The sequence below is a fragment of the Cucumis melo genome, chromosome 10 (genome assembly GCF_025177605.1).
Source record: "Cucumis melo cultivar AY chromosome 10, USDA_Cmelo_AY_1.0, whole genome shotgun sequence".
NCBI lineage: Eukaryota > Viridiplantae > Streptophyta > Magnoliopsida > Cucurbitales > Cucurbitaceae > Cucumis > Cucumis melo.
Genome location: NC_066866.1, coordinates 29,083,179 through 29,107,140, shown reverse-complemented (window position 1 = coordinate 29,107,140; position 23,962 = coordinate 29,083,179). Strand labels below are relative to the sequence as shown.

Sequence of the window (23,962 nt, the reverse complement as noted above, 5' to 3'; positions counted from 1 at the left end):
GAAACTCTCAGTCCTCAATTCACAAGGGCCTAGCGAAGTCAGTGGATAGTCGGACCCCGTAGAATTATAAGAGGTCTAGATGCGAAGGACTTGTTCATTCCACTGATTTGATCCACAGGCTCGACTGAAAGGAGAGAGGAATCTGGACCTTTTTGGTTCTACGTAGCTTAATTAGTCCGAAGGACTTGTTTTGATCCATATTCATGGAGCGGAGTAGCTTAATTAGTCTGAAAGGAGTCCAAGATTCAAGCTGAATCAATGAACAAAGGCGCAAAGAATTTGCGAATTTGCGAAAGAGATTTTGCATTTTGATGGGTCTCGCCTCAATATTCTTTGAGCCTTGATTAGTGTATAAGGGTGTGTGTGTTTGGTTAGCATTTCTATCATCCATGTTGTAGGGTGAGTTTTGAGATAGGGAAAGAGGGGAGTTGGCTGTAGTTGAGACACCTTTTTCGTCTCGACGAGATGGATGGATTTCAAAGAGATGGTTAACCACCTTCTTTTTCAGCGTAAGAGGTAGGCTTTGAGCCTCCGCTTCTCAAATTCTTCTAGTTCCATCTTTGATACATCTACATTCTGAAAATCAAGCCTATCCTCAGATTCTGATAGTGGAATGAATGAGTCCGTCCTCAGGACTTTTTTGAGTGGAATGAATGATTTTGATAGTGGAATGAGGAACTCATATTCATTCAGCCGACTGCCTTGCACTCCTGTTAAGGAGCTTCTCTTTAGTCATTGATGAAGCTTGAATCTTGGACTCCTTTCAGTCGAGCCTCCTCTTTCATTCAAATTCTTTTCACCTTTTTGCACTCCTGTTAAGGAGCAAAGAATCAATCTCCTACTCCGCCTTCCTAACCTCAGTCGAGTTCAATGAGCCTTTCACCTCTCCTTTCAGGTTCGCAAATTCTTTGCTCCTTCTACTACGCAAATTCTTTGCGCCTTATAATATAATTGCCTTCGATAATTCTTTGATCCTTTTTTCTTGAGGGCTTTGACCCTTTTCGCAAATTCTTTGCTCCTAGCGTCAGGCTCAAAGAATTTGAGAGTCCTTCGGACAGATGAATATGGATATAAACAAGTTGCACTCCTTTTTTTTTGAAGAATAAGGAATGAGCTTGAAAATTCTGAGATCAGTCTTTGATCCTTATCATTTGGAGTCGAGTTATTTCGTCTTTGAAGGGCGAGAAAGAAGGGAGAATTCCTTAACTTTCAGTCGCTTCTCTCATTCTTCTCACCGGTCCGTGGTAGTTTAATTAGTCGAGTTATTTCTAATATAAAGGGAAAGGGCTCCTCTCCTTATCAGTCGAGTACCTTCGCTCCTCTCCTTATCAGTCGAGTACCTTCGCTCTGAACCTTATCAGTCGAGTACCTTCGCTCCTCTCCTTATCAGTCGAGTACCTTCGCTCCTCTCCTTATCAGTCGAGTACCTTCGCTCTGAACCTTCCTAACCTCAGTCGAGTGGCTTCGCTCCTCTCCTATATTGAAAACTACGAGTACCTTCGCTCCTGAACATAAATAAGGAATGAGCTTGAAAATTCTTTGAACCTCTCCTTCCTAACCCCTGATTCAACCCTGATTATCATCATTGACTCCTTCTTAGTCGACTTTCTTCGAACCGCCCCGTGGGAGTCTCGTCGATCATTCTTTGAGCCTTCGGACGGGTCAAGACGAGCGAAAGCGGCTCGACTGTCAGGAGAGGCTCAATGCAATATGAGTTAGGACCAAAGAATTTGCGAAGGACTTGTTCATTCTACCATATTCATCTTTTGGCTAGACACCATCCCCACGCCGACCCGTGAAGCACTTCGAAGTGCCATTCACACTTTTCTTCTTTAGCAAGTTCGGGAACATTGTGACATCAAAAGATAGGGAAGGGCGGCTGTCCGTTCACTTTCCGGAAATGGCAGAAATCTCTTCCAGTCTCGCGATCTGGAAATATCTGCTAGGATACTGAACCCCTCTGCGGATGGGTGGAGGATAGGCTTTCGGAATGAAACTACCACGGACCGGTCTCCTCAAATCCCTCATTAGGGAGTCTGCCGCTTTCTTTCATAACGGAGCCGAGAATAAGGGCTGGCATAGTTGTCTCTCGCATGCAAGGAGATGCTGCTGCTGGATGTCACGGTTCTGGGGCGCCATGATCCTTTTCTCTGGAACAAGAGAGGTTAGAATATGCGAGACCAAAGGCTCAAAGAATTTGAGAGACCAATCCATAAAATCAGAAGAGAGGGCACTGCCTTCCTTCCGCTTTCAGAGGTAGGGAATCAGCTCAGTGAGCTATTTATTGCCGCCAATAGCGCTTCGCTTGCACGCCAGCGCCACGCCTGGTAGAGCTATCGCGCGCGGGCGAAGGAGATGCATTTTATGTACTGGTAGTACTGGACAAGCTCAGAGGGAATAATCTCTTTCTTCTTTCTTCCTTTCTTTCCCATGACGACTAGGAACAGGCAAATCAAAAATTTCACTTCGAATTCCGGACCTCAACATCCTGCTGCTCATGGTGTTTCACGATCAGTATTGGAAATGAACGGAGAAGTGGTGGAACGTGCGGAACCCCATATTGGATTACTCCAGTGCGGCACGAAGCCGCTGACGCCGAGTCGGCTCCTATGCCGCTAGCTATGCCCTGCTTGGTCCCCCCGACACGGTGGAGGTTCCGTAGCGCGTCATGAGCACCGGGCTAAGGGGCGGTTTTTCTACTCAAGCGAACCGCCCTACCTTACTACAACATAGGGACAGAAGGGAGAAGGTTGTGAAGGTGGCCTCGTTATCCACACCTCTGGTCGGATGAATGGAGGACCTCCAAGAAAAAAGCCTAGGGTTTGAATGAGCGTTGGCGGGTCCTGGAGTGCCTGTCAAGGGCTCCCGCGCATACCCCGGGGTGATCATCACCACCTGCACCTCACATCTCGGCACAGTGGAACGTGTAACCCGCCTGCTGTCTCATTCAACTACATTTGTTCCTTCCTATAATCCATAGCCTAAGATCAGGCAGCAGCGAGGGGCAACCTGCCCATACAGCCAGCGGGGAGGATGGCACTACTGGCAAAGACCGTCTGGCGAAAACGCCGCAGGCGCGAAGCGTGGTAGGCCTGCGCCGGGGGGGAGCATAGCATAGGCGGGAAAGGGAGCCCGGACGGTGGAAGAGCCAGGGGAGGCCGGGTCATTTGACGGAAATGGAAGGCTTTTCCCCTATTTTCAAAGGCCTCATTCAAGGTTCCGTCTGGTCGAAAGATCTTTATGGAAGTGCATCAATTCTTGGAAAAAGAGGTGAGAATACCCTATCGGTCGAGCTCAATTACATCTTTCCTATAGACAAAAGATCAGAAAGTCCATTCAATGAATAGATCTCTTTTCAAGGGTACGAGAGAGAGCGCTGCCTACACGCGAATTAGCTTCCGAGGTCAAGCAGTCTCAATATTGAACTACAGGATTGATTTGCGAATTCATGCTGGGCTGGGCCACCTCGAATGGCGTGAGCCGCATGCGGGGAGACCCGCACGTACGGTTTTTAGGGGGATCTGGTCGAAAGACCGGCGCCCACCCGACTAGAGGGACTGAGAAATTAATAGAGTACAAAACTTATCTTCAAGCTTTACCTTATTCTGATCGTTCAGAGGGCGATCGCGGAGTCACTGAATGAAGTCCTCCCTTTCTTTCGGAGGTGCTGACCCGCAGCGAGGCAGAGATGACTAAGTTACATATTCCATATGGCGACGACAACAGCATGTCGTAGAAGGAGATAAGAGGTGGAGCCAACGACCCACTAAGACTAACGTATCTACAACTACATCCCCGAGCGGCAGTCAAACGGAGGCGTGAATGCAAGATGCCAGCGGAATGATCGGCCGGACAGAGGCTAGGGCTGCTTTCTTCCCACCGCGTCCTTCCTTGTGTGTCGGAGATATAAAGCGAGTGCACCGGAAAAGAAGGGGAACTGGGTTGATCTATTCTATGGCGAAGCATCCGAAGCATAACTGCACACTCACACGATCTTTGCCGAGAGATAGGAGCATTCGGTGGAACCGGTGAACTACACTTGCTTCTGGATAGATGTGTGGGACAGAGGGCTCGTGGTACCTGCAGCCCACCCTTCCTCCTCTGCTTTGAGAACCGTGTGAACGGAGAGTGGGCAGAAGGGAAAGAGGTCCTCATACGGAGTCGCACACTGACTTTTTCTGTGCGGGAGACTGGAGAATGGGTCGAGTAAACTCCCCCGGGGCCGGCCGGCAAAATCACAGACTCAGTGCTATTTCTTTTTTCTTTATTGAATTTCAAAGGAGGCGCAAAGAATATTGCGAGGCAGAGGTAGTACTTCGAATGGCGAAGAGAGGCGGCTCGGCAAAGAAGGAAAGATGATGACTTCTTTGTTGGCGAAACGAAGGGCTAAATAGCGCCATTCTCTGAGCCGGTCTGGATTTCCAATGCCTCGGGAAAGAGGTCGATCTCGATGACAAGACCTTTTTCTCTTCTTTATTGGGTGCCTTCTTTTAGAAGTAGTCGGAAAGAGAAAGCCTAAAGAAGGAAGGATCATATTCCATATATCAGTCCAACAACAAAAGAAAGGGAAGGAGCAAAGAATTTGCGAACAAGGTTCAAAGAAAGCTAATATGGATATAAACAAGTCCTTCGGACGACTATCGATGACGCTTTGCTTACCGGCTCAGGCTTCCAAAGGCGACCAGCTTGAAATACCTTTTGTTACGTTACGCTGCCATTGATTTTTCCAATCTCATTGAATAGCATGGCCTGGGGTAACTTAAGTGGGAGAGCCGTGTTATGGGTGACCTTATTGCACGGTTCAGAGAGCACTTGTGTATGTGATGCAAGTGAACGTGTACGAAAAAGCTGTAGGAAAGTGAGTTCTTCGTTCCGTCGTCGACCCTATCTATGTTTCTACGATGGCCCAAGAACACGCTCATTCTTCAGCTGTAGAGAGACTTTTGAATTGCGAGGTACCATTACGAGCTCAATATATACGAGTCTTATTCCGTGAAATCACTCGAATTTCAAATCATTCACTTGCTTTAACTACTCATGCTATGGATGTGGGAGCATCAACTCCGTTCCTGTGGGCTTTTGAGGAGCGGGAGAAATTATTTGAATTCTATGAAAGAGTCTCGGGAGCCAGGATGCATGCCAGTTTCATACGACCAGGTGGAGTGGCACAAGATCTGCCTCTTGGCTTATGTCGAGATATTGATTCCTTCACACAACAATTTGCTTCTCGTATCGACGAATTAGAAGAGATGTCAACCGGCAACCGTATCTGGAAACAACGATTAGTGGATATTGGTACTGTCACTGCACAGCAAGCAAAGGATTGGGGATTCAGTGGTGTAATGTTAAGAGGTCGTGCGACATGAAGACATTGATAGCAATATGGGGGAAGTTCCCATCAGGCAACAAGGGTTCTGCCTGACCCTACTTAAGCATGCATATTATGTCAGTGAAGACTTGGTGTGAAGCCTTGGAGCTGACGTTAGAAGAGCAAAAGGCCCGGGGCTAGGGTAAGCTGAGGGGGGACAGCGTCAGTGAGCGAATGTGTGTAAGCCCAGTCAAAGATGACTGTTCTAGGCGGGGCGGGCCACCCACCTGAGAATGGTCTTGGTCCTACGGACCGTGAACGGATTCGCCTCTGGCCTCTGGGTACGTCTCCACCGCATAAGTTCACCGGGGTGGAGCACGGTCCGCCAAAATCGGCATAGGTTAGGTGCTATTGATGGAACATGGTAAGCCTATCTTTCTCCATATGGAAGTGCTGCGGGCACATAGAGATGTGGGTAGAGGAAGCCTCAAAAAGCGAAGGCCGAGCTGTAGGTCACGTGACCTGCACCGAGTTGGTGGCTGACTGGGCTTTTTCCTAGATCAAAGCGGAGAAGCGAGCCTGATTCTTATCCAAAAGTCGGTCGCAGAAAAACAAAGGTCCAGGTGACTCATTCATTCCAAAAAATAGCCGAAGCGAGACAGAAAGAAAGCATAGGAGGAAGAGCCATAGGCGCAGCAGCTAGAAGAAAGAGAGAGAAAAGCCATAGGCGCAGCAGCTAGAAGAAAGCATAGGGGCTAGAACAAAGCGAAGCCATAGGCGCAGCGCTTGTGATTAGAATCCCAGTCAAAAGAGAAATCAGCCTTTTGCCTTGGGAAAGAGAGAATTAATGAGAATGAAACGGAAGTCTGACTCACACTTGAGAAATTCATGTGTCTCGCAAATGAGAGAGGATGTAGTAGGTCCATGAATGAATTGCCTTTTCTCCTAGGCTTTCCTTTCCAATCCCTATTTTTTTTCTTTCTTCCTTTTCGATAATTCTTCTCCACAAATTCTTTGGGCCTCAGTAGCTTAATTATGAGTGGAATGAAAAGCTCAAATTCTTCTCATAGTGGAATTCGAAAAGAATTTGAGACTAAAATATTAGATTTCGCCTCTCCTTCTTAGTCGAGCTGCTTCGCACCTTTGAAGGATTCCACAAATTCTTTGCGCCTCGCCTTTCAGTCGAGCCTCTCCTTCTTAGTCGAGCTGCTTCGCACCGCGGAGTGGGATGGGAGTTGAGAAGAATTCTCAACTCAATGAACAAGGGCTTGATCTTACTTCTCCTTTGATCCTCTCCTATATCTGAAACTACGAGTACCTTCGCACCTTGAAGATTTGATATGGATTTCTGACTCGTCCTCCGTCATATGGATTTCAGACTCCTTCGGAGCGGTCCTCTGGACTCGTTTGAGTGGAATGAATGAGTCCTTCGCTTTCAGAGTCCTAACCTTTATATCCTCTTGAACTCGTTCCATTCTGCCTCTCCTTTCAGTCGAGCCCTTGTTCATTGATTCAGCTTGAATCTTGGACTCCTTTCGAGTCATTTCATTCCTCCTTGCGCTCCATCTTTGACTTAGTGGATCAAAGAGGTCCTCCGGACTTTGAAGATTCCACTAAAAGACTAGTCACCTGGACCTTTGAAATTCAACCAGTGAGGACCAGCCTTTATTCATTGATTTTTTAGCATCAAAATGCAATTCTCCCAAGAACGTTCGTCTTCATGTCTTTCTGGGAGTCGAGGGCTCTTCACTTTCATTCAGGTCTTTCCTTATTCCCTTTTTGAATGCATGAGACATGAAAAGAAAGAAAGCCTCAAGCAGAACCACATTCCTTTTGCGTGCGGATGTAGCTAAGTGTCTGACCCTTGTTTGTGATTCCCTGCTGTTGCGGCCTATCCTTGAATGCGCGCGCGTGAACCAACCCAAGAAAGAAGGAAAGGATGCCTCTCGGGGCATCTGAGAATGATTAGAGCTGTATGAAGGGAAACTCTCACGTACAGTTTCTTTTTTTTTGGGGGGGGGAAGGAGCCCGACAGGGTCCCCCCACTGACTTGGCCCGGGCCTAAGTGAAAGTGAAGTGGTGGGCCTACCCATCCCAACCAGGGGTATGCTGGGATTTGCGAAGAGCAGCACCTTACGATGTTCATGACCAATTGGATCCTGACGTACCAGTAGGTACCAGAGGAGATCGCTATGATCGTTACTGTATCCGTATCGAAGAGATGCGACAAAGTGTTCGGATCATTGTGCAATGTCCTAATCAAATGCCTAGTGGGATGATCAAAGCCGATGATCGTAAGCTATGTCCTCCATCACGATCTCGAATGAAACTATCCATGGAATCGTGTGCCGTGTGAAACGTAGATCATCGCCGTTCTTAACCGAGACTCAGGTTAAGCTCCGTCTCGGAACCTTGTGGGGTTAGGAGTAAAGCATCCCGAGGTTGACGCATCTCGTTGGGCGTGGAGAAACATTGGGAACCAAAATAGCTTTCTTCGGAGCCGTTTCTTCTCCCGTCCCCCCGCCCCGGCATAGCGCTTCGCTTTCGGTGATTCTTCCGAATCAACTGACTTCTCCCTTCTTCATTGATCTGGGGGAAAAGGAACCGTCTACCTGTTGGGAAGCTAGACATTAAGTAAGTGGCTTGATGAGGATAACTAAGCTGACACGCCGGAGTTGGCTGCTGGCACAACTGGGTGGTGCCTTACCGCACCGCAGGTTCACGCGCGGTAGCGTTCGTGGTGGTGCTTCAGGATTCCAATGTACCGCATCCAAGATCAGAACGAGCTTGCCGGCGGACCATTGCCGTCCCATTCTTGAGTGAGCTGGAGCGCAGCCATCTTATCCACTGAACTAGCCTTAAGCTATTGCTTCGGGTCGAAGCACTAAAAGAAAAGGACCAGGAAAGGCGGCGGTATAGGAACCACGGGACCCCCCCCACTAGTCTAGTAAAGGGAAAAGAGAAGTGCGCTCCTCTCCTGTAAGTAAAGCAGCTTCGCACCTCTCAAGAAATAAGAAGAGCAGCTTCGCTAAAGAGAGAATGAAAGATCTCATTCAGAGATCATGAAACTCTCTTTCATACTCTTTCTCTTGTTCCGCTACGTGGGCTTCCTCTTTCTTTTCCCTTTCTTGGTCGAGCTGCTTTGCTTCTCTCCTGCGCACCAGCTTCAAAAGCCCTTTACCCTTTGAATAATAAGGTCAGCTTCATAGTTCCAACCTAGATAAGGCTTTTTTATGCCCTTTTTTTTAGGTTGGGTTGCTGGATACGGGATCCTCGTAGTAGGCTGGACCAAGATCCAGCCGAGAGAGGGCAGCCTTTAGAAGGAAGAGGTTGGGAAAGCAAGAGAAGGCTGAGCCTTTTCTTATCTTTTTCCCTAGGCTTTTTTCTTCAGATTCCTTAAAAAGAGGGATTTGGATTATTGACCCAATGAGAAAGCACTAACATCTTCCTCGTTGGGGCTTCGCGCACTGGGAAAAGGCTAAGGCGACGGGAAATCGGCCGTCAGATTAAACTACCACGGACCGGTATCGAGAGGGCTATCACAGTCAGGTGGAAATTACCCCCTATTTGTAAAGTACCCCCTCTTTCATTATTATGTTAGGGGGTTGAGGCGAGAAATGGCTTGATGAACCCTTCCGTTCGCCACGCACCGGCCCCATTCACTTGCTTATCGTAGAGGCTTGAAGTATACAGTGCCCCACAACGTAGAATAGTATAGTGGGGTTGAAAGACGAGAGTGCCCGCCCTTTCTTTCAAGTAGGCCACTTTTTCCTCCACGCAGCCCGGGATAAGCGTGACCGTGTATATATATCTATATATATCTTCTCCTCTCTCATTTCTCAATGTCCGCTTCAACCGCTCTTTCAACTACAAAAAAGCTCAGTTGGCTTGACGAGCGCAGATGTGAGGAAGCGGGAGCAATCAAACAAGAAAGATCGAGCTTCAGGCGAAAGAACGAAACTTGAAAGCAACCCTACTTAAAGGAACCTACTAAAACGAAAAGGAAGAAAGCCTAGCGAACAAGCCAGATCAATTATTCATTTGGCGGATGAAAGGAAGTGAAAGGAAGAGGAAGAATCAGATTCAAGTCATAAGACGATAGAGGAAGAGGTTAAAGGACAGCGGGGAAGAGATGAAAGTCATAAGAGGTAAAGAAAACTCCGCGGAAGGAAAGGCTCAAAGAATTTGAGAGAAGCTTGCTTTTCTTGTACTTTTTATAGGACTAAATAGTAGGTTTGAAGGAGATTTTCATGGGAATGCAGTTCGTTTCAGAGTCCTAACCTTTATATCCGGAAGGACTTTCTAGAAGGACTTTCTAGGGTCAATGTTTCTGACTCAAAAGGACAGGCCTAATTAATTAATATGGATTTCTCAAATTCTTTGATAAGGAGTTCCACAAATTCTTTGCGCCTCTCCTTTTAAGAACATAAGCTACGCCCTTCTTCATTCAGGCTCCTAATAAGGGATAATGACTTTCGCTCTCAAATTCTGAGATAATTCTTTGATCCTTTGATTTTGGAGTCGAGTTCTTTCTAAATATAAGGGCTATAATGAAGGACTTTCGCTCTCAAATTCTGAGATCCTTTTGTTTTGAGTCGTCCGGAGGTTATGAAAATAACGAGACTGAAAGGTGCGAAGGTACTCGTAGTTTCAGATATAGGAGAGGTGAGAAGAATGATAGAAGCGACTGAAAGTTAAGGAATTATCCCTTATTATTCGACGAAGGAGCCCTTGATTTTGATATGGATTTCTTTCCTTGCACTCCTTCTTTGATGATAATTCAGTCCTTTCGCCGATCATTCTTTGACCCTCTCCTCTCCTACAGTCGACTTTCTTCGAACCTTATTATTTGGAGAGTGATTTCATAATGCACTCCTGAAAATAGTTCAGGGATCAGGACTGAGCTTGAAAATTCTTTTCACCGGTCCGTGCTAGCTTAATTGTTATTTCATAACCTACGGACGGACCCTTATTTAATCCATATTCACCTTCAAGGTGCGAAGCAGCTCGACTCAAAATCAAAGGAGCGGTTAGGAGTTGAGAAGGAGAGGCTCGACTGAAAGGCGAGGAGTTGAGAAGCTCATTGATAAGGGGAGGGTCAAAGCCCTCAATCAACTCGAGTGAGGTTAGGAAGGCTCCGTAGGCGCAAAGAATTTGTGTGGTCCTTATCCTTGAAATTTGAAGGAGTGCAACTCAGAAATTCTCCTTCTTTCATGACTCCTAACTACGGGCCTCCGCTCCGCTTCTTTGGTCCCGGAGTAGCTTAATTAGGTCGTCCTCCGCTACTTTCTGAATATGGAATATCAAGCCTAGGATCATGAATTCCACTCAAACTTATGGCCTCCGTAGTCCGCTCCCTCCTTTACCTACTACGCCTTCTCCGTCCGCTCCGCTTCTTTACTGAAGTTTCCTTCTACGTGTGAACCTACTTAAAGGGCTTAAAGGAAGATAAAAGGAAGAAAAGAAAGCCCTATCCATTATTAAGGAAGGAAAGCCCAAGGAAGATATCAACTATCAAGTCAGAACTGGAGGTTATTACATAGCGAGACCGTAAACAAGTCCAAGAAGAAAGTTCAAAAAATCGAATCTTTCTCTTTATTCAATTTCAAATTCTTTGAACCTCTCCTCGCAAATTCTTTCCGCCTGTCCTTCGTAGCTTTATTCTGCTTCGCACCTTTCCAGTCGCTTCTCAAACCTTTGTTCATTGATTCAGCCTTTGTTCATTGATTCAGTCGAGCCTTCGCAAATTCTTTGGTCCTAACTCATATTGCATTGAGCCTCTCCTGACAGTCGAGCCGCTTTCGCTCGTCTTGACCCGTCCGAAGGACTTGTTTATATCCATATTCATCTGTCCGAAGGACTCTCAAATTCTTTGAGCCTGACGCTAGGAGCAAAGAATTTGCGAAAAGGGTCAAAGCCCTCAAGAAAAAAGGGAAACCATATATATTAGCTTTCTTTGAACAATGTAGATGTAGTCTATTAAGGGTTCTGACTTGCACTCCTGTCTCAACCCTTGTTCATTGATTCAGTCTCGCTCTCCTTTCAGTCGAGCCTCCGGACAGGTCAAGTCTCTTTCTTTCTCAAATTCTTTGAGCCTCTTCTGAATTTCTTCTACGTCTTCAGTCTCATTAATAAGGGCAGATGAAATATGTCCTTGTTCATTGAGGACCCCTTATAATTTGAAAGCCTTGTGTTAAGCAATTCCAGAAGAAAGCCTATTAATGGTTCTGACTTGCACTCCTGTCTCAACCCTTGTTCATTGATGAAGCTTGAATCTTGGACTCCTTTCAGTCGAGCCTCCGGACCGTCTCATTGATAAGGACATATTTTTCATTTTGACAGGAAAAGTGGAAATATGCCACTCTTATTCAATGAAGTGCAATATTGACTGCAAAATGGCTGATTTTTCTTCTTGCTGTTTGCATAGGCCAAAAAAAAGTGACTAAATGTCCATTTGCCCAGGGAAAAGAGTGCAAAATGGCTGATTTGAGGTCTTTTCTTGCTGCCAGCTATAAACAAGTCCGACGCACGATGAACCTTGCATTTTGTGCATTTTCGCTAAATACCTACTATTAGAAGAATTGCATTTTGATGCCTCATCGTCCGTAGTTTCATCTAAGGATGCCTTGTTCAAAGAATATTGACCTCTTCCTCCCCTATCTTTTTATGGCCTTCTACGCCATAGGCTTTCTCTTTTTAGTAGTCCTCTTTCATTGATCTATTTTTTATGCCACAAACAACTAGAAAGAAAGGAAGATAGGCTTGAATCTTTTGAGTAGGTTTCAAAACATAAGAGAGAAAGTTGGATCAATTCCATAAATAAGTCCCCCAAGATAAGGATGCCTTGAGGCAAAGATCAGCGCTTTTGCTACTGAGAAAGCGAAGGGTCAGCGCGAAGGTTCAAGACTTAGCCGAGCGTTAGCGAAGCCTCATTCTCATAGCGAGGCTCGGAGAGTTAGCGAAGCGCTGTAGTAGGGGCCCTATGTGCTATAATGCTGAGCCAAGGACGCTCCGCCTTATCTATATCAGCAGTCAACTGAGTTCTTCACGAATTAGCTCCTTGGTAATGGCTCAATCTATAGATAGAAAGCCCTATGATGGGAAACTACCACGTGAGGTTTGGAGAGAGATGGGACCGGCAAGACCCAGCCAGATGCAAGCTTTTTCTTTCAATAGCCGGCCCAAATGACTAAGAGGATCATCATCGGTCTACTCTACCTCAATTCACCATTTCGAACTTTATACAGAAGGTTTTTTCCGTACCAGCTTCTTCTACGTGGAAGCACCTAAAGGTGAATTTGGTGTCTTTCTGGTCAGTAATGGAAGCAATCGTCCCTACCGTCGTAAAATAAGAGCACCTGGCTCTGCCCATTCACAAGGGACTCGATTCTATGTCCAAACATCACATGCCAGCGGATGTGGTCACCATCATAGGTACTCAAGATATTGTGTCTGGAGAGGTAGATAGATAGGGACTACTAGTTGCTCGATCAGGGCCAAACGCTTTATTGCGAGCCAAAAACCTCAGCGGATCCTATAAAGAGAAAGCAGCCTAGTGGAAGAGGTTCATATTGGAAATCAAAAGCTCCAGATGAGGGGCAAAGAATTTGCGAGTGGACTTTATTCTTCAATCAGATTTTCACCCTTTATTCGTTGCGCTCCTGAAAATTCAAAGGATAAGTCTTTATTCAATGAGCTTCTCCTTTGATCCTCTCCTTCTTAGGAGAGCTGCTTATCGCGCCTTGCTCTCGGTAATTTAGAAGGCACTGCCTGTGTGTGTGATCAACTCGGCTAGTGCGAAGAGCATGACTAGCGGCCCTTAGGCCAGGTTTAGAAGGATTAGCCGGAGGTTGATGAAGTCGCAGTGCCTTCTCTTGTAAATATCAATATATGGCTCAGATCTATGAGCCTGTGGCATTTCTCACTGGACGCCCCTTTTCTTTCATGGAATTCTCTCCCGGAGCAGCAGAACTAACAACTTTCTTAGAGGGTAGAATTACGAACTTCAAAACGTCTTTGAAAGTGGATGAGATGGTCGAGTCCTATCTGTAGGAGATGGAATTGCCCGAGTTTATGGATTGAAGGAGATTCAAGCTGGGGAAATGGTGGAATTTTCCAGCGGTGTCAAAGGAATAGCCTTAAATCTTGAGAATGAGAATGTAGGCCATTGTTGTCTTTGGTAGTGATACCGCTATTAAGGAAGGAGATCTTGTCAAGCGCACTGGATCGATTGTGGATGTTCCGGCGGGAAAGGCTATGCTCGGGCGTGTGGTCGACGCCTTGGGAGCACCCATTGATGGAAGAGGGGCTCTCAGCGATCACGAGCGAAGACGTGTCGAAGTGAAAGCCCCTGGGATTATTGAACGTAAATCAGTGCACGAGCCTATGCAAACAGGGTTAAAAGCGGTGGATAGCCGGGGCCAACGAGAACTGATAATCGGGGACCGACAAACTGGAAAAACTGCTATAGCTATCGATACCATATTAAACCAAAAGCAAATTCACTCCACTCAATTCAAATGCTTTGCTTTGAAACCTCTGTTTTTTTCTTGTTCGGATTCTGCCCCCTATTAGCATTTTTTTGTCTATCGGAGCAGAAGGCAGAGAACAAATCAGAGGAGGGTGGGCGGTTCTCATACCCCTCTTTTTCATACTTTTGAGTATGATCCTATTTCTGAATATTAGAAAAGGATCTTTTCAAAAACTCAAAAGAGGAAAAATCTTTTTTTGGATCCTCTATTTAAGCCTTCTCTCTTTGACCTCAATCTGCCTCTACTTTCTACGTTTTCAATTTCATACTCTTTTTTCTACTACTATTTGCGCCAGCCTTATGATCACTTTTTTTGATAATCCTTCTTCTTCGACTTATTTTGATAATCCTTCTTCTTCGGAGGATTCCTTCGCCCTCCAGGTCCTCTCGGAACCTTGGCCCGTGACTCCAAATACGGCAGAGGAAACCTCCCTTCAGAATCGAATCCGAAGATTGGAAGAGGACGATTCAATTTTCCTCCTGGGAAAAGCCCCGGGGCTTTTCTGGACTGACTGCATCCAGAGTCAGCTTTATTCGTATTCCACTCAAGAGGAATACTCTTTCTATCTGGAGTTCTCGAAAAGAGATCTCGAAATTAGGGGAGCTAAAAAACTCCTCTTATTCGTTGTTCTCTTTGTTTCTGAATTTTGACCCCACACCTGAGTGAAAGAGGCCCCTTACAATCCGAGGGGAGTGCTTTCTCGATTTCTTGGAGGAGTGGAACCATGAAATGTCCAGAATCCCCGGGTTGACGGTAGAAGAAAGACAGAGAGAAGAAATAGAATTCCTGCAAGAAGTTTTCAAGGATCTCCGAAAACATGGACCAAAATCCTATTACATCTTTAAGATTCTTCAAAGCTAAAGCCCTATAATATAATGGAAGAAATGCTTCAAGGGCTTTCTTTAGCTTTTCTGAATCTATGGAATTCTCAGACTCTGCTCTGCTTCTTTCTTTGCGGGGTTTCGGGACATGCTTTCTTCACTTCAAACTTTTCTTTTTCGGTATGCCGCTCCGCGATCAAGGAGCGAAAGAAGCAAGTGGGCTGTGGTGATGTCAGAATTTGCACCTATTTGTATCTATTTAGTGATCAGTCCGCTAGTTTCTTTGATCCCACTCGGTCTTCCTTTTCCATTTGCTTCCAATAGTGCAACCTATCCAGAAAAATTGTCGGCCTATGAATGTGGTTTCGATCCTTCCGGTGATGCCAGAAGTCGTTTCGATATCCGTTTTTATCTTGTTTCCATTTTATTTATTATCCTTGATCCGGAAGTCACCTTTTCCTTTCCTTGGGCAGTACCTCTCAACAAGATTGATCTCTTTGGATCTTGGTCCATGATGGCCTTTTTATTGATTTTGACGATTGGATTTCTCTATGAATGGAAAAGGGGTGCTTCGGATCGGGAGTAATCACTAGTGAGAGGGGCGATGCCTACATTCAATCAATTGATTCGTCATGGTAGAGAAGAAAAACGGCGCACGGACCGTACTCGAGCTTCGGATCAATGTCCCCAGAAGCAAGGAGTACGCCCGCGTCTTGCAACGAGAACACCGAAAAAACCTAATTCAGCTCCACGTAAGATAGCCAAAGTACGGTTGAGCAATCGACATGATATATTTGCTCACATTCCGGGCGAAGGTCATATTTGCAGGAACATTCTATGGTCTTAATAAGAGGAGGTAGAGTGAAAGATTCGCCAGGTGTGAAATCCCATTGTATTCGAGGAGTCAAGGATTTGCTGGGAATTCCGGATCGAAGAAGAGGCAGATCTAAATATGGTGCAGAAAAACCAAAATCGATATGAATGAAGATGCCTCTGGAACTTGTTTTTCTCGTCGAGGGAAGAACCACTCAAAACTCGGAATCTCAATATACTACGCACCTTCCGAATGACCTCTCATTCCGTCCTACTACACTAGCCAAGAAAGAGTGTATTAGAGACTTCCATTCGCCCGTGAGTAGAGGAAGAAGAAAAAAAGAGAAAGGAAGAAAAGAGAAAGTTCAGTCCAGGCGCAAAGAATTTGTGGATGCGTTCATAAATTCAGTTGACCACTTCTGACTTAGTCTTGCTACACGAGACGAGTGAGGGGTTCAGTTTCAGCAGACACGGAAGACCCTTCAGTCTACAAATTGAAGAAGCATATGGAATCAATGAATAGAGGGAGAAGGCCTCCTTTGTCGATTTGCGCTCCTTAACATAGGCTTTCCTGGAGAGACTTTCTCCTATTAGAACCTACTATTTGGAGGACGTAGAAGGATAGGCTTTCCCCGCTCTTTCACTTCCTTTCACTTCAAACCTTTGCCTTTTTTTTGATTCAAGGATAGAAAACCTTTCAAAGAAGGGTCCGGACTAGCTTAACCTCCGAAGGAGTCTTTCTATTCCTTTTGCCTGAACAGTCCCTTATCAATGAGGACATATTAACCTGTGGTCCGAAGTGGAATATGGATTTCTGTTTTTTAGCCTTTATTTCATTGATTCAGTCGAGACGTCCCTCCGTCCTCCGGTTATGAAATAACTCGACTCCCACGGGGCGGTGAGAAGAATGATCGAAGCCCTCAAGAAAAAAGAAGGAATTATCCAGGAGTGCAAGGAAAGAAATCCATATTAACCTAGGCAAGGAGCAAAGAATTTGCGAAGGACTGATTTGATAGACGAATTTGAGAAGAAGGATGTCTCACAACAAGAGGAAGCGCGAATAGAAGCCGCTCCCCACCTGAAATCAGCTTTATCGATCAGACAGACAGACGAGGGTGAAGGAGAAAGGAAAGAGAGAGAATACTCAGGGTAGAAGGAGAAAAGACTGATTCGACTACGAGGCAGTAGCAGTTTTTGCTCTTTCTTCAGTGGTTTTTCGCAAATTCTTTGCTCCTAGCTACGGTCTCGACTGAAAGGAGAGGTGAACTTTTTCTAGTTTCGGAAGTGGGTTCAGTAAGAAGGTAGCCATGGGAATTCGTCTCACTCTAAGAGTCCGCTCAACCAGTTATCAATAGACCGAGCCCTTGCCCTTCCAGCAGAGAAGGGTCTTTCTGTCCCCCGAGTGAAGGAGATAACTTCAAGAGTCATTATCAGGGTCGGAAGCAAGTCAGTAAGAACACCGCCCAGGCAGGAGAAAGGGCTAAAGGGATCGGAGACAGAAAGGGCTCGACCGGTTGCAGAAGTTGCTTCATCCCTTGTTTCATATCATTCTCTCTTTTCTTCTCGCTTTCTAGAGGATCTCTTTGGCAAAGAAAGTGGCATTTCACTCTTTGTACTGGGATTTACATGATTGGACATAACAAGAAAAGGATAAAGAGTTCAAAGCCTCGCCTTAGTCCTTGGCTTTGAGATCTCCCGATCGGTCGTCAACTCGGGTAAGCCCTTTCTCCCCTATCGCTGCTTTAGCTCAAGTAGCTTCTGATCTCCTGGTCTCTTCGGGAACAAAGAAAGGTTTCGCTGAGAACAGTTTGAAGCGCCCATTCCAATCTTGTCTCACTTTGATAACTGATACGGGGAAAGAGGAATGAAAAGAGGGTTCCCTGGGCCTGATCTTCCTTCCCTTTCCGCGCGGATCTAGCTTCCGACCCCTCTCTTGTCGAGCAGCTAAGCTCCTCTCCTTCGTCAGAGTTGGACCATTTACTCAGAGTTGCAGAAAGGAGTCAGACTCAGTGTCGGCATAGGAATTCAGTCTGAACCCCACTACGCGGTTGAGTTCTAACCTCTTTCTGAAATTAGTCTTTTCCCTTGAACGAACCATTCCGGCACCCCTCCGTTAGGAGTCTGAAAGCGAAGGGACTGATTTATGGAATTCATTCTTCTGCTTCAACCCTGCGCCTCGTCTCGTCTTTGTCAGTTTGTTTATAGTGAACAAATCGAGTTCGTTCTTTCTGACGATGATAAATAAAGAAGACTTGGTCCATCGTGTTCTCTTCGTTCGGGATCTTTCCCCTTCTCTGAAAGTAGTCGTAGCGGTAGTCTAGAGTTGGTACGAGGGTTGACCTCTCAAATTTTTCGGGTCAAGGCTGCCTAGAACCGACCCTATATTTCTCAATCAACCTTTGTCTCGGCAGATGCGACTTCTCCTTCTTTTCTGGTGTACGGACAAGCAATTGCATATCTCAGGCTTTTCATCCGCAAGAACTGAACCAGGTGCCTCTCCTTTTAGTCGAGTCACTTCGTCCCTCTCCTTTTAGTCGAGTCACTTCGTCCCTCTCCTTTTAGTCGAGTCACTTCGTCCCTCTCCTTTTAGTCGAGTCACTTCGTCCCTCTCCTTTTAGTCGAGTCACTTCGTCCCTCTCCTTTCGCCTCTCCTTATTGGTCGAGTCTAACCAATCCCAGTAGTGGGCCTACCACCCACCTAGTGGCTCTTCCTTCGCCCCAAGTATTCTATATATAGGTATAGAATTAGAAAGAGAATTCTCTCCCCAAGAAAGCAGCATAACAAGAAAGGCGAAGATTAATTGAGAAGAGCTTGACCTCTTTCATAAGTTGCTGACAGAGAAGTTCTTTTTGTAGCAGTTGAAGCTGAAGTAGCTCTTTCAGTAGTTGTTGTGGAAGTCGATGAGAAAGAAAGAGGGACCTACGGCAAGGTTTGAAGTACAACTCATATTAGATTTCGCCTCCGGACCGCTCCTACGGAGTAGTCTTTTTCTTTCCATTAAAGAAGACTATCAAAAGACCTACTTAAAGGAATGAAGGAGTCAAAAGAAAAGGTCTTTAGACGATATAATATAGAAAGAAGAAAGACAACTCAAGAGGCGGAGTAGGAGCAAAGAATTTGCGAAGGAGAGGATCAAAGCTCATTGAATAAAGAGAGAGGATCAAAGAATTTTTTTCTGTAAGGAGAGGGAGCACCGCGATAGTGAGAGCTACGGAAAGGCACAAGGACGAGGAACTGACCATATTGCCATTCTTCACGAGAACGCATCCAAAAAGAATGCAACAAATAGAATAAGGCAATCGGAAGACAATGCAAGGTCTCTTTTCAGAAGGCTTGGGGTACCTTATGTGTCTATGTCATAAAAGAAGACAAGAACCAATACGATGATGAAGTTGGGGAACTACATTCATGCCCTACTAAGCCTAATAGGCAGGAATGCAGGTTGGATGGGAGAAAGGATAAAAAAAGGCAAAGGTTCCCTGAATATATATTGATGGGCAAGCGTATTCCATCCGCCTTCACCACCGACGCCCTGGGGGAAGCGCGTAATGGCCGTTCTACTCCAACTTAGAGGACTTGGAGAAAGATCAAGCCCTTGTTCAAATTCTTTGACCCTATGCTGATTTTCCGAAGGATCAACTATGAGCGGAGCAGGGATTCTCCCTGCCTGAAATACTCTTCTCTTCATGGAGTCGAAATACCGATAAGTGACCCGTCCTCCGGCGCGAAGCGAAGCGCATTTATTAAAGAGACAAAGAAAGGAGTGCAAAACGGACACTTTTCTAAAAGGGGAGGGGACGAATCCTTATCTTCCCAATAAGGAAGCGTCAGGGGAAGACCCGGATCTTAAGTCAACTCCGACAAATGGAAATGAATCTAATTCTCTTTCCCGTAGTACCCCTAGAAAAGAGAACCCGAGGGGGAACAAAGAAAATCGCTAGCAGACGGAGATCAAACCTTATCAAAAGGGAGGAGGACCCCGAGAAGGACGACTATGCCTCTTGGCCCCTTCAGTCGAGACCAAAAGCCAGGGGAAGAAAACCAGTGGACAGAAGGATATGAGAGACTCCTAAGAACAAGAGCGTACAGGCAAGGAACTACTACAAATGGAAGTGGAGATAGAAATGAAACTACTCCGGACGAGCACGGCCACTACGGAGGTCTAAATCCTCAGATTTCAGAGGATTCGTAGGCAGGGATTCTCCCTTCTCCGCTCATAGTTGATCCTCTTCTTGTCGAGCTATTCTGGGTAACTAACCCAAAACGGGGGTCTAACCCTACTAATTGAGACTGGGCTTCAGCCTATGATACCCGATCCCCGAAACTCAGACAAAGAGAAGAGATAATCAGACTGACTCCCACCTCTTGTCTTGCTTCGGTCCTATCTTTCCGATCCTATCTTCGATCCTCGGGGAGTTTGTCCGTCCTCTTAGAGCCTAATTTGTACACTTGAGAACTCTTAGTCTGAGTTCTCCGTCGATCTATCCTATCATCTACTACAAATCTTAGCGGAAAAGCTATCAATCCACTACAGAAAAAGGGATCATACTCAGAACATCGGCAAGATTCCCCACCGACAAGGATTCGGGTCATAATAAGCGGATTGGACAAGTTCATGAGAAAGGTCAATCGGTTATAGGGTGCTGCTAACCAGAAATCAGTTCAGCAGAATGAGCTTCCTCGTAATCAGCCTAGGATAGCAGGGAGCCGTACCTGAATCGAGGAGAGAAGTCGAATGAGAGCGGTGTGATCGGATCGGAGCTAACAAGAGTAAGCAGTTCTCGATAGGAAAATCTCAGCTGATATGCAGGCAGCGGAAGTAGAACCATTGTAGAAAGGCATCACAGCCTCACGAGTTCAATCCTGAGAATTGACTATTCAATAAATAGAGAAATCGGCCTCGCCTTAGATCTCTCATTTACTCATTCAAGAACCAGGCTCTGTAGGATTTGAACCTACTAAATCGCCCCGAGAAAAGCGCTTTCAAATACGACTGGATAAGACCTTCCCCTCGTCTGATTGGGAACTAACCTCCACGCGCACGGGAGAGCATATTCACCCATACCCTAGGCCCACTTCTGTCCTCATTCGCGATCTTTCTTCTTTTCATTGTCAAAATGCTAATTTCAAAAGAAATGCGAGGAGCAAAGAATTTGCGACTGAGGTTAGGTGATTTCATTGCCCCATTGGATGAAGAGAGGTTTACTCTTTCAAGGGTCGGTAGGCGGACGAGAGGCATCTCTTTTTGTTGAATCCCCAGCCGGATCAATGACAGGCTTCAGGCATCAGATCGAGGGCATCCCGATTCCCCCTTGTCTGGGTTCCGCCCTCTCTATCTATCTCTATTGGGATCTTCCATTCCTAACCCTATGCTTATCTCCGACCCGCATGATGAGAAAATGGACCCGGAGATTGAAAAAAGCAATTTTCCTGATAATAGCAGGGAGATCCGATCGAAGAAGACTCACTTCTCCCTACTGTAGAATTCTTCTGAAAGAATGCGCCGAAACTGATCCTTCCAGAAGGGATAATCTACTGCCTCAGAAAAAAGAGGTAGGTAGGGTAGAGGGCCCTTGCTTACCCCTTTGACCCCCTTTGTTACCTGGTTCGCGCCTACGATTGATCTTAATGATCGGGATCCTAGAAGCGAATTGACTGACCGATGGTTCCGGATCCTATTTTTTTCATGCGCTAGGGTAGACTGATTTCTTAACTTGACTCAGCCGCAAGGGTCCTTCCCCTTAGGACTCATAAAGAACTCATGAAAGCACTGATAATTACCTTTAAGCCACAAGACCTCGGCCCGCCCGGTGGGTGGTCTTTTGGGAGACGATTCCACTAGGTCGCTAACCGATCTCAGAACAGAATTCATTCTTTCTTTTCTTTTATGCCCCCGTAGGGCAAGTTTACCAGGTATATCAATATTATATCAAAGAAATATTCTACTCTTTCTTAAATAAGACGATAAGACCGATTCTACGCATTAGGCTCCGAATCTCTTTTTGTTTTTTTCTCGTTTTTTTCCTCATTATAATAATAGAACTTCATTCGAATACGAGGGGTTGGGGGGAATTTTCTTGCTTCCTTGGGAACTCCTTATGAAAGGGATAGGGGGTTGCTCGGGCCTCTATCTATTCTCTCATTGGGTAACCATTTTCTCGAAAAAGACTGCTATCAGGGGTGTTCTAAAATAGGGGAAAGAAAGAGGGAATCCAGATAGGAATCACTCCAACAAAGAAAGGATATGCAAGAAGATCAAAGTCAGGGGATCGGTCTTGAACCAGCGGGATAGCATCTTGAGTCCTTGAGTGCTTGGCTCCTCATGATAAGAAGAATTCGACCATAGTCTAATTGATCCGGGAGGGCCATTGAATAAGATTTTGGATAGGAAGACTGTAAACGAGATCTTTTTTTCCCGTGTAGTGGGGCCGCATTCAATTTGGAGAGGGGATGACTTTGTCCACTAAGGGAGAGAAGTACTATGAAAAATCTTAGTCTTTGGTAAGGCCACTTACTAGAGAGGTTCAAATCCTCCACTCTGATTCCATTCCGTCTGCTTGGAACATCCTACTCTTTCTTCTTGCTTGAAGCGGAATGAAAAAGAATGAAAGCATATTCACCCGTACTCTCCCGCCGATCTCGCTTCCGGCCAACCTCACATTTCTAGAGTTTTCCTCTTGTTTCAGTCATTTTCCCTGGGTTTCATCCAACTGCTTTAACGTAGAATCATTTTTTAGGCAAATTTCGATAAGATTACATATGTTTTTTTGTTCGACCAGACAAAAGAAAAAGAAGTAGCTGTGGAAGCTCTTTCATAGGTTTCCTTCTTCAAGGTAATGAAACTAAAGTATCCCTTTCGCGGGCGACGAAGGAGCATTCCTTAGGGTTTGCTTTGCGACGAAGGAGTCTGACCGCTCCGTGGGAATCGCCTGGTGGCGCTACAAGGGGGTATGAAGAATCGGAGTAGAGCTCGACAGCAAGCACAAAGGAAAGCGCTCTTAGTAGGGCGTCCCCCCACTTAATAAAGAGATCATTCTTTGGGCGATTTCTTCTTCTCCTTCGCAAATTCTTTGGTCCGAACGTCTTTCATTTCATTGTCCGGGGACTAACCTTTCCTACTCTCTTTTTCTAGCTTCCTTCACATCTCATTCCCTTTATTACTATTACTGTGCCACGGAGATCCCCCGATTGGTCTCTTTCTTCTCGTTCGGCGGATGAAAGAGGGCAGATGTAGATGTACCCTCCCGATGATAGGGGGTTAGTGGGGGCTCCTAGTCTTCGCCCGTACTTCTTTCTTCTTTTTTTTTTCTTTTCTATATGGGTTCATTTTCTTTCAATATTCAGGCCTTGGGACTGCCTCAGCAGCCACTTCCGAAACGTCGAGCTATCACTGAATCTCGTACTTCAACAGCCGCAACTACAGACGCAGCAAGGGAGCGGACGCTACTTCCCAGGATAGTCGGACTGATTTATGGAACTGAAAGGGAATTTCATCCGCGGAGGTCCTTTTGATAGGCTTTCTTTTCAGACCGAAACTCATTCATTCCACTAAGATTTCATTCATACCTTCATTTTTCTAAGTAGAATTCCCCTACCTCTCTTTGGCCTCTAGTAGAAAGGCGTATTTATGGATTTCCTGGTCAAGCTCAGAGGTTCCAATCCCAGTGGTAAATTCAATCAATGAAAGAAGATTCGTGAGGCTATGGGGCAAGAAGCTCCCTACCCCTTTCTGGGGGTTTCATCCGCCACTAGGCCGCCTCAATGAACAAGGGTCAATGAAATATGAGAAAGCTTTAGGTCTCGATTTCATACCTCTACCTAAAGGTTGAGGAAGTTCTTTCCCACTACGCGGTTGAGGATGAAACCTGGGGAGTGCCCCATAGAGCTGACAACTTCGATCCAGTATCTCCCATCTTATTTATCCATTTGACGTGCAAATTCTCCTTCAAAGAAGAAAACCTCGGGTGGGGAAGCTTACCACTTTACGACGGGTTTCTTCCCTTCGTGCTGGTCCGGTGGGAGTTGGAGTTGCTTTTCTCCTCTTTATTAAGTGGCTTCTTATGTTCGGATCCTCACGCTTCTGGCGTATTTATGTACTTTGGTTAGTCTCTAGGCTATCGGGATCGATCGAGACCAGTTCGGGGCAAGGGCACTTCCAGAATCAATCAATCGAGTAGGGGTTGGATCTTGGATCGGAAGCTCGACCCATTAGGACAGGTCTTTTCTTTACCACCGCCGAGAGTATAACGACTGGATTGAGACCCGCCTGACGAACTGCTCAATTAGCGCTGACGATTGATTTTTCGGGATCTGGGGAGCTATCAGCCTCCTTTTTAGGGGAATGAAGAAAAAGCTGTGGCAAGGGTCCGAAGGACTTGTTTATGGAACTTCAGCTTGTTGTAGGCTATACGAGTTGATTGCATTTTCAAAGCAAATGCTAACCTCCCTACCTCTCATCCTTTCTCACTTGGCTAATTCCCGGATGAAT

At 45.8% G+C, this 23,962-nt stretch overlaps 3 protein-coding genes and 2 pseudogenes across 3 annotated transcripts; 4 read left to right on the top strand and 1 right to left on the bottom strand.

The window, feature by feature from the left end:
- Positions 1-2,589: 2,589 nt before the first annotated feature.
- Positions 2,590-4,400, bottom strand: LOC127151193 (uncharacterized; annotated as a pseudogene).
- Positions 3,857-5,517, top strand: LOC127151494 (NADH dehydrogenase [ubiquinone] iron-sulfur protein 2-like). Its single transcript, XM_051091495.1, has one exon. The coding sequence runs from the start codon at positions 4,902-4,904 to the stop codon at positions 5,364-5,366; it is 465 nt and encodes a 154-aa protein (XP_050947452.1). The 5' UTR covers positions 3,857-4,901; the 3' UTR covers positions 5,367-5,517.
- Positions 5,518-13,198: 7,681 nt separating this feature from the next.
- On the top strand, positions 13,199-13,882 carry LOC127151192 (ATP synthase subunit alpha, mitochondrial-like; annotated as a pseudogene).
- Positions 13,883-14,889: 1,007 nt separating this feature from the next.
- On the top strand, positions 14,890-15,246 carry LOC127151218 (NADH-ubiquinone oxidoreductase chain 3). The gene has a single exon (XM_051090648.1). It carries the CDS (start codon positions 14,890-14,892, stop codon positions 15,244-15,246), a length of 357 nt encoding a protein of 118 aa, XP_050946605.1.
- Positions 15,247-15,264: 18 nt separating this feature from the next.
- On the top strand, positions 15,265-15,641 carry LOC127151217 (ribosomal protein S12, mitochondrial-like). The gene is given in 2 exon segments (XM_051090646.1): positions 15,265-15,478; positions 15,481-15,641. Coding segments are annotated over 2 exon segments (375 nt in total).
- Positions 15,642-23,962: the final 8,321 nt, after the last annotated feature.

Bases quoted from the DNA above. Each gene is read 5' to 3' on its own strand.
- LOC127151494 (XM_051091495.1), top strand. From the start codon at position 4,902: ATGGCCCAAGAACACGCTCATTCTTCAGCTGTAGAGAGACTTTTGAAT.
- LOC127151218 (XM_051090648.1), top strand. From the start codon at position 14,890: ATGTCAGAATTTGCACCTATTTGTATCTATTTAGTGATCAGTCCGCTA.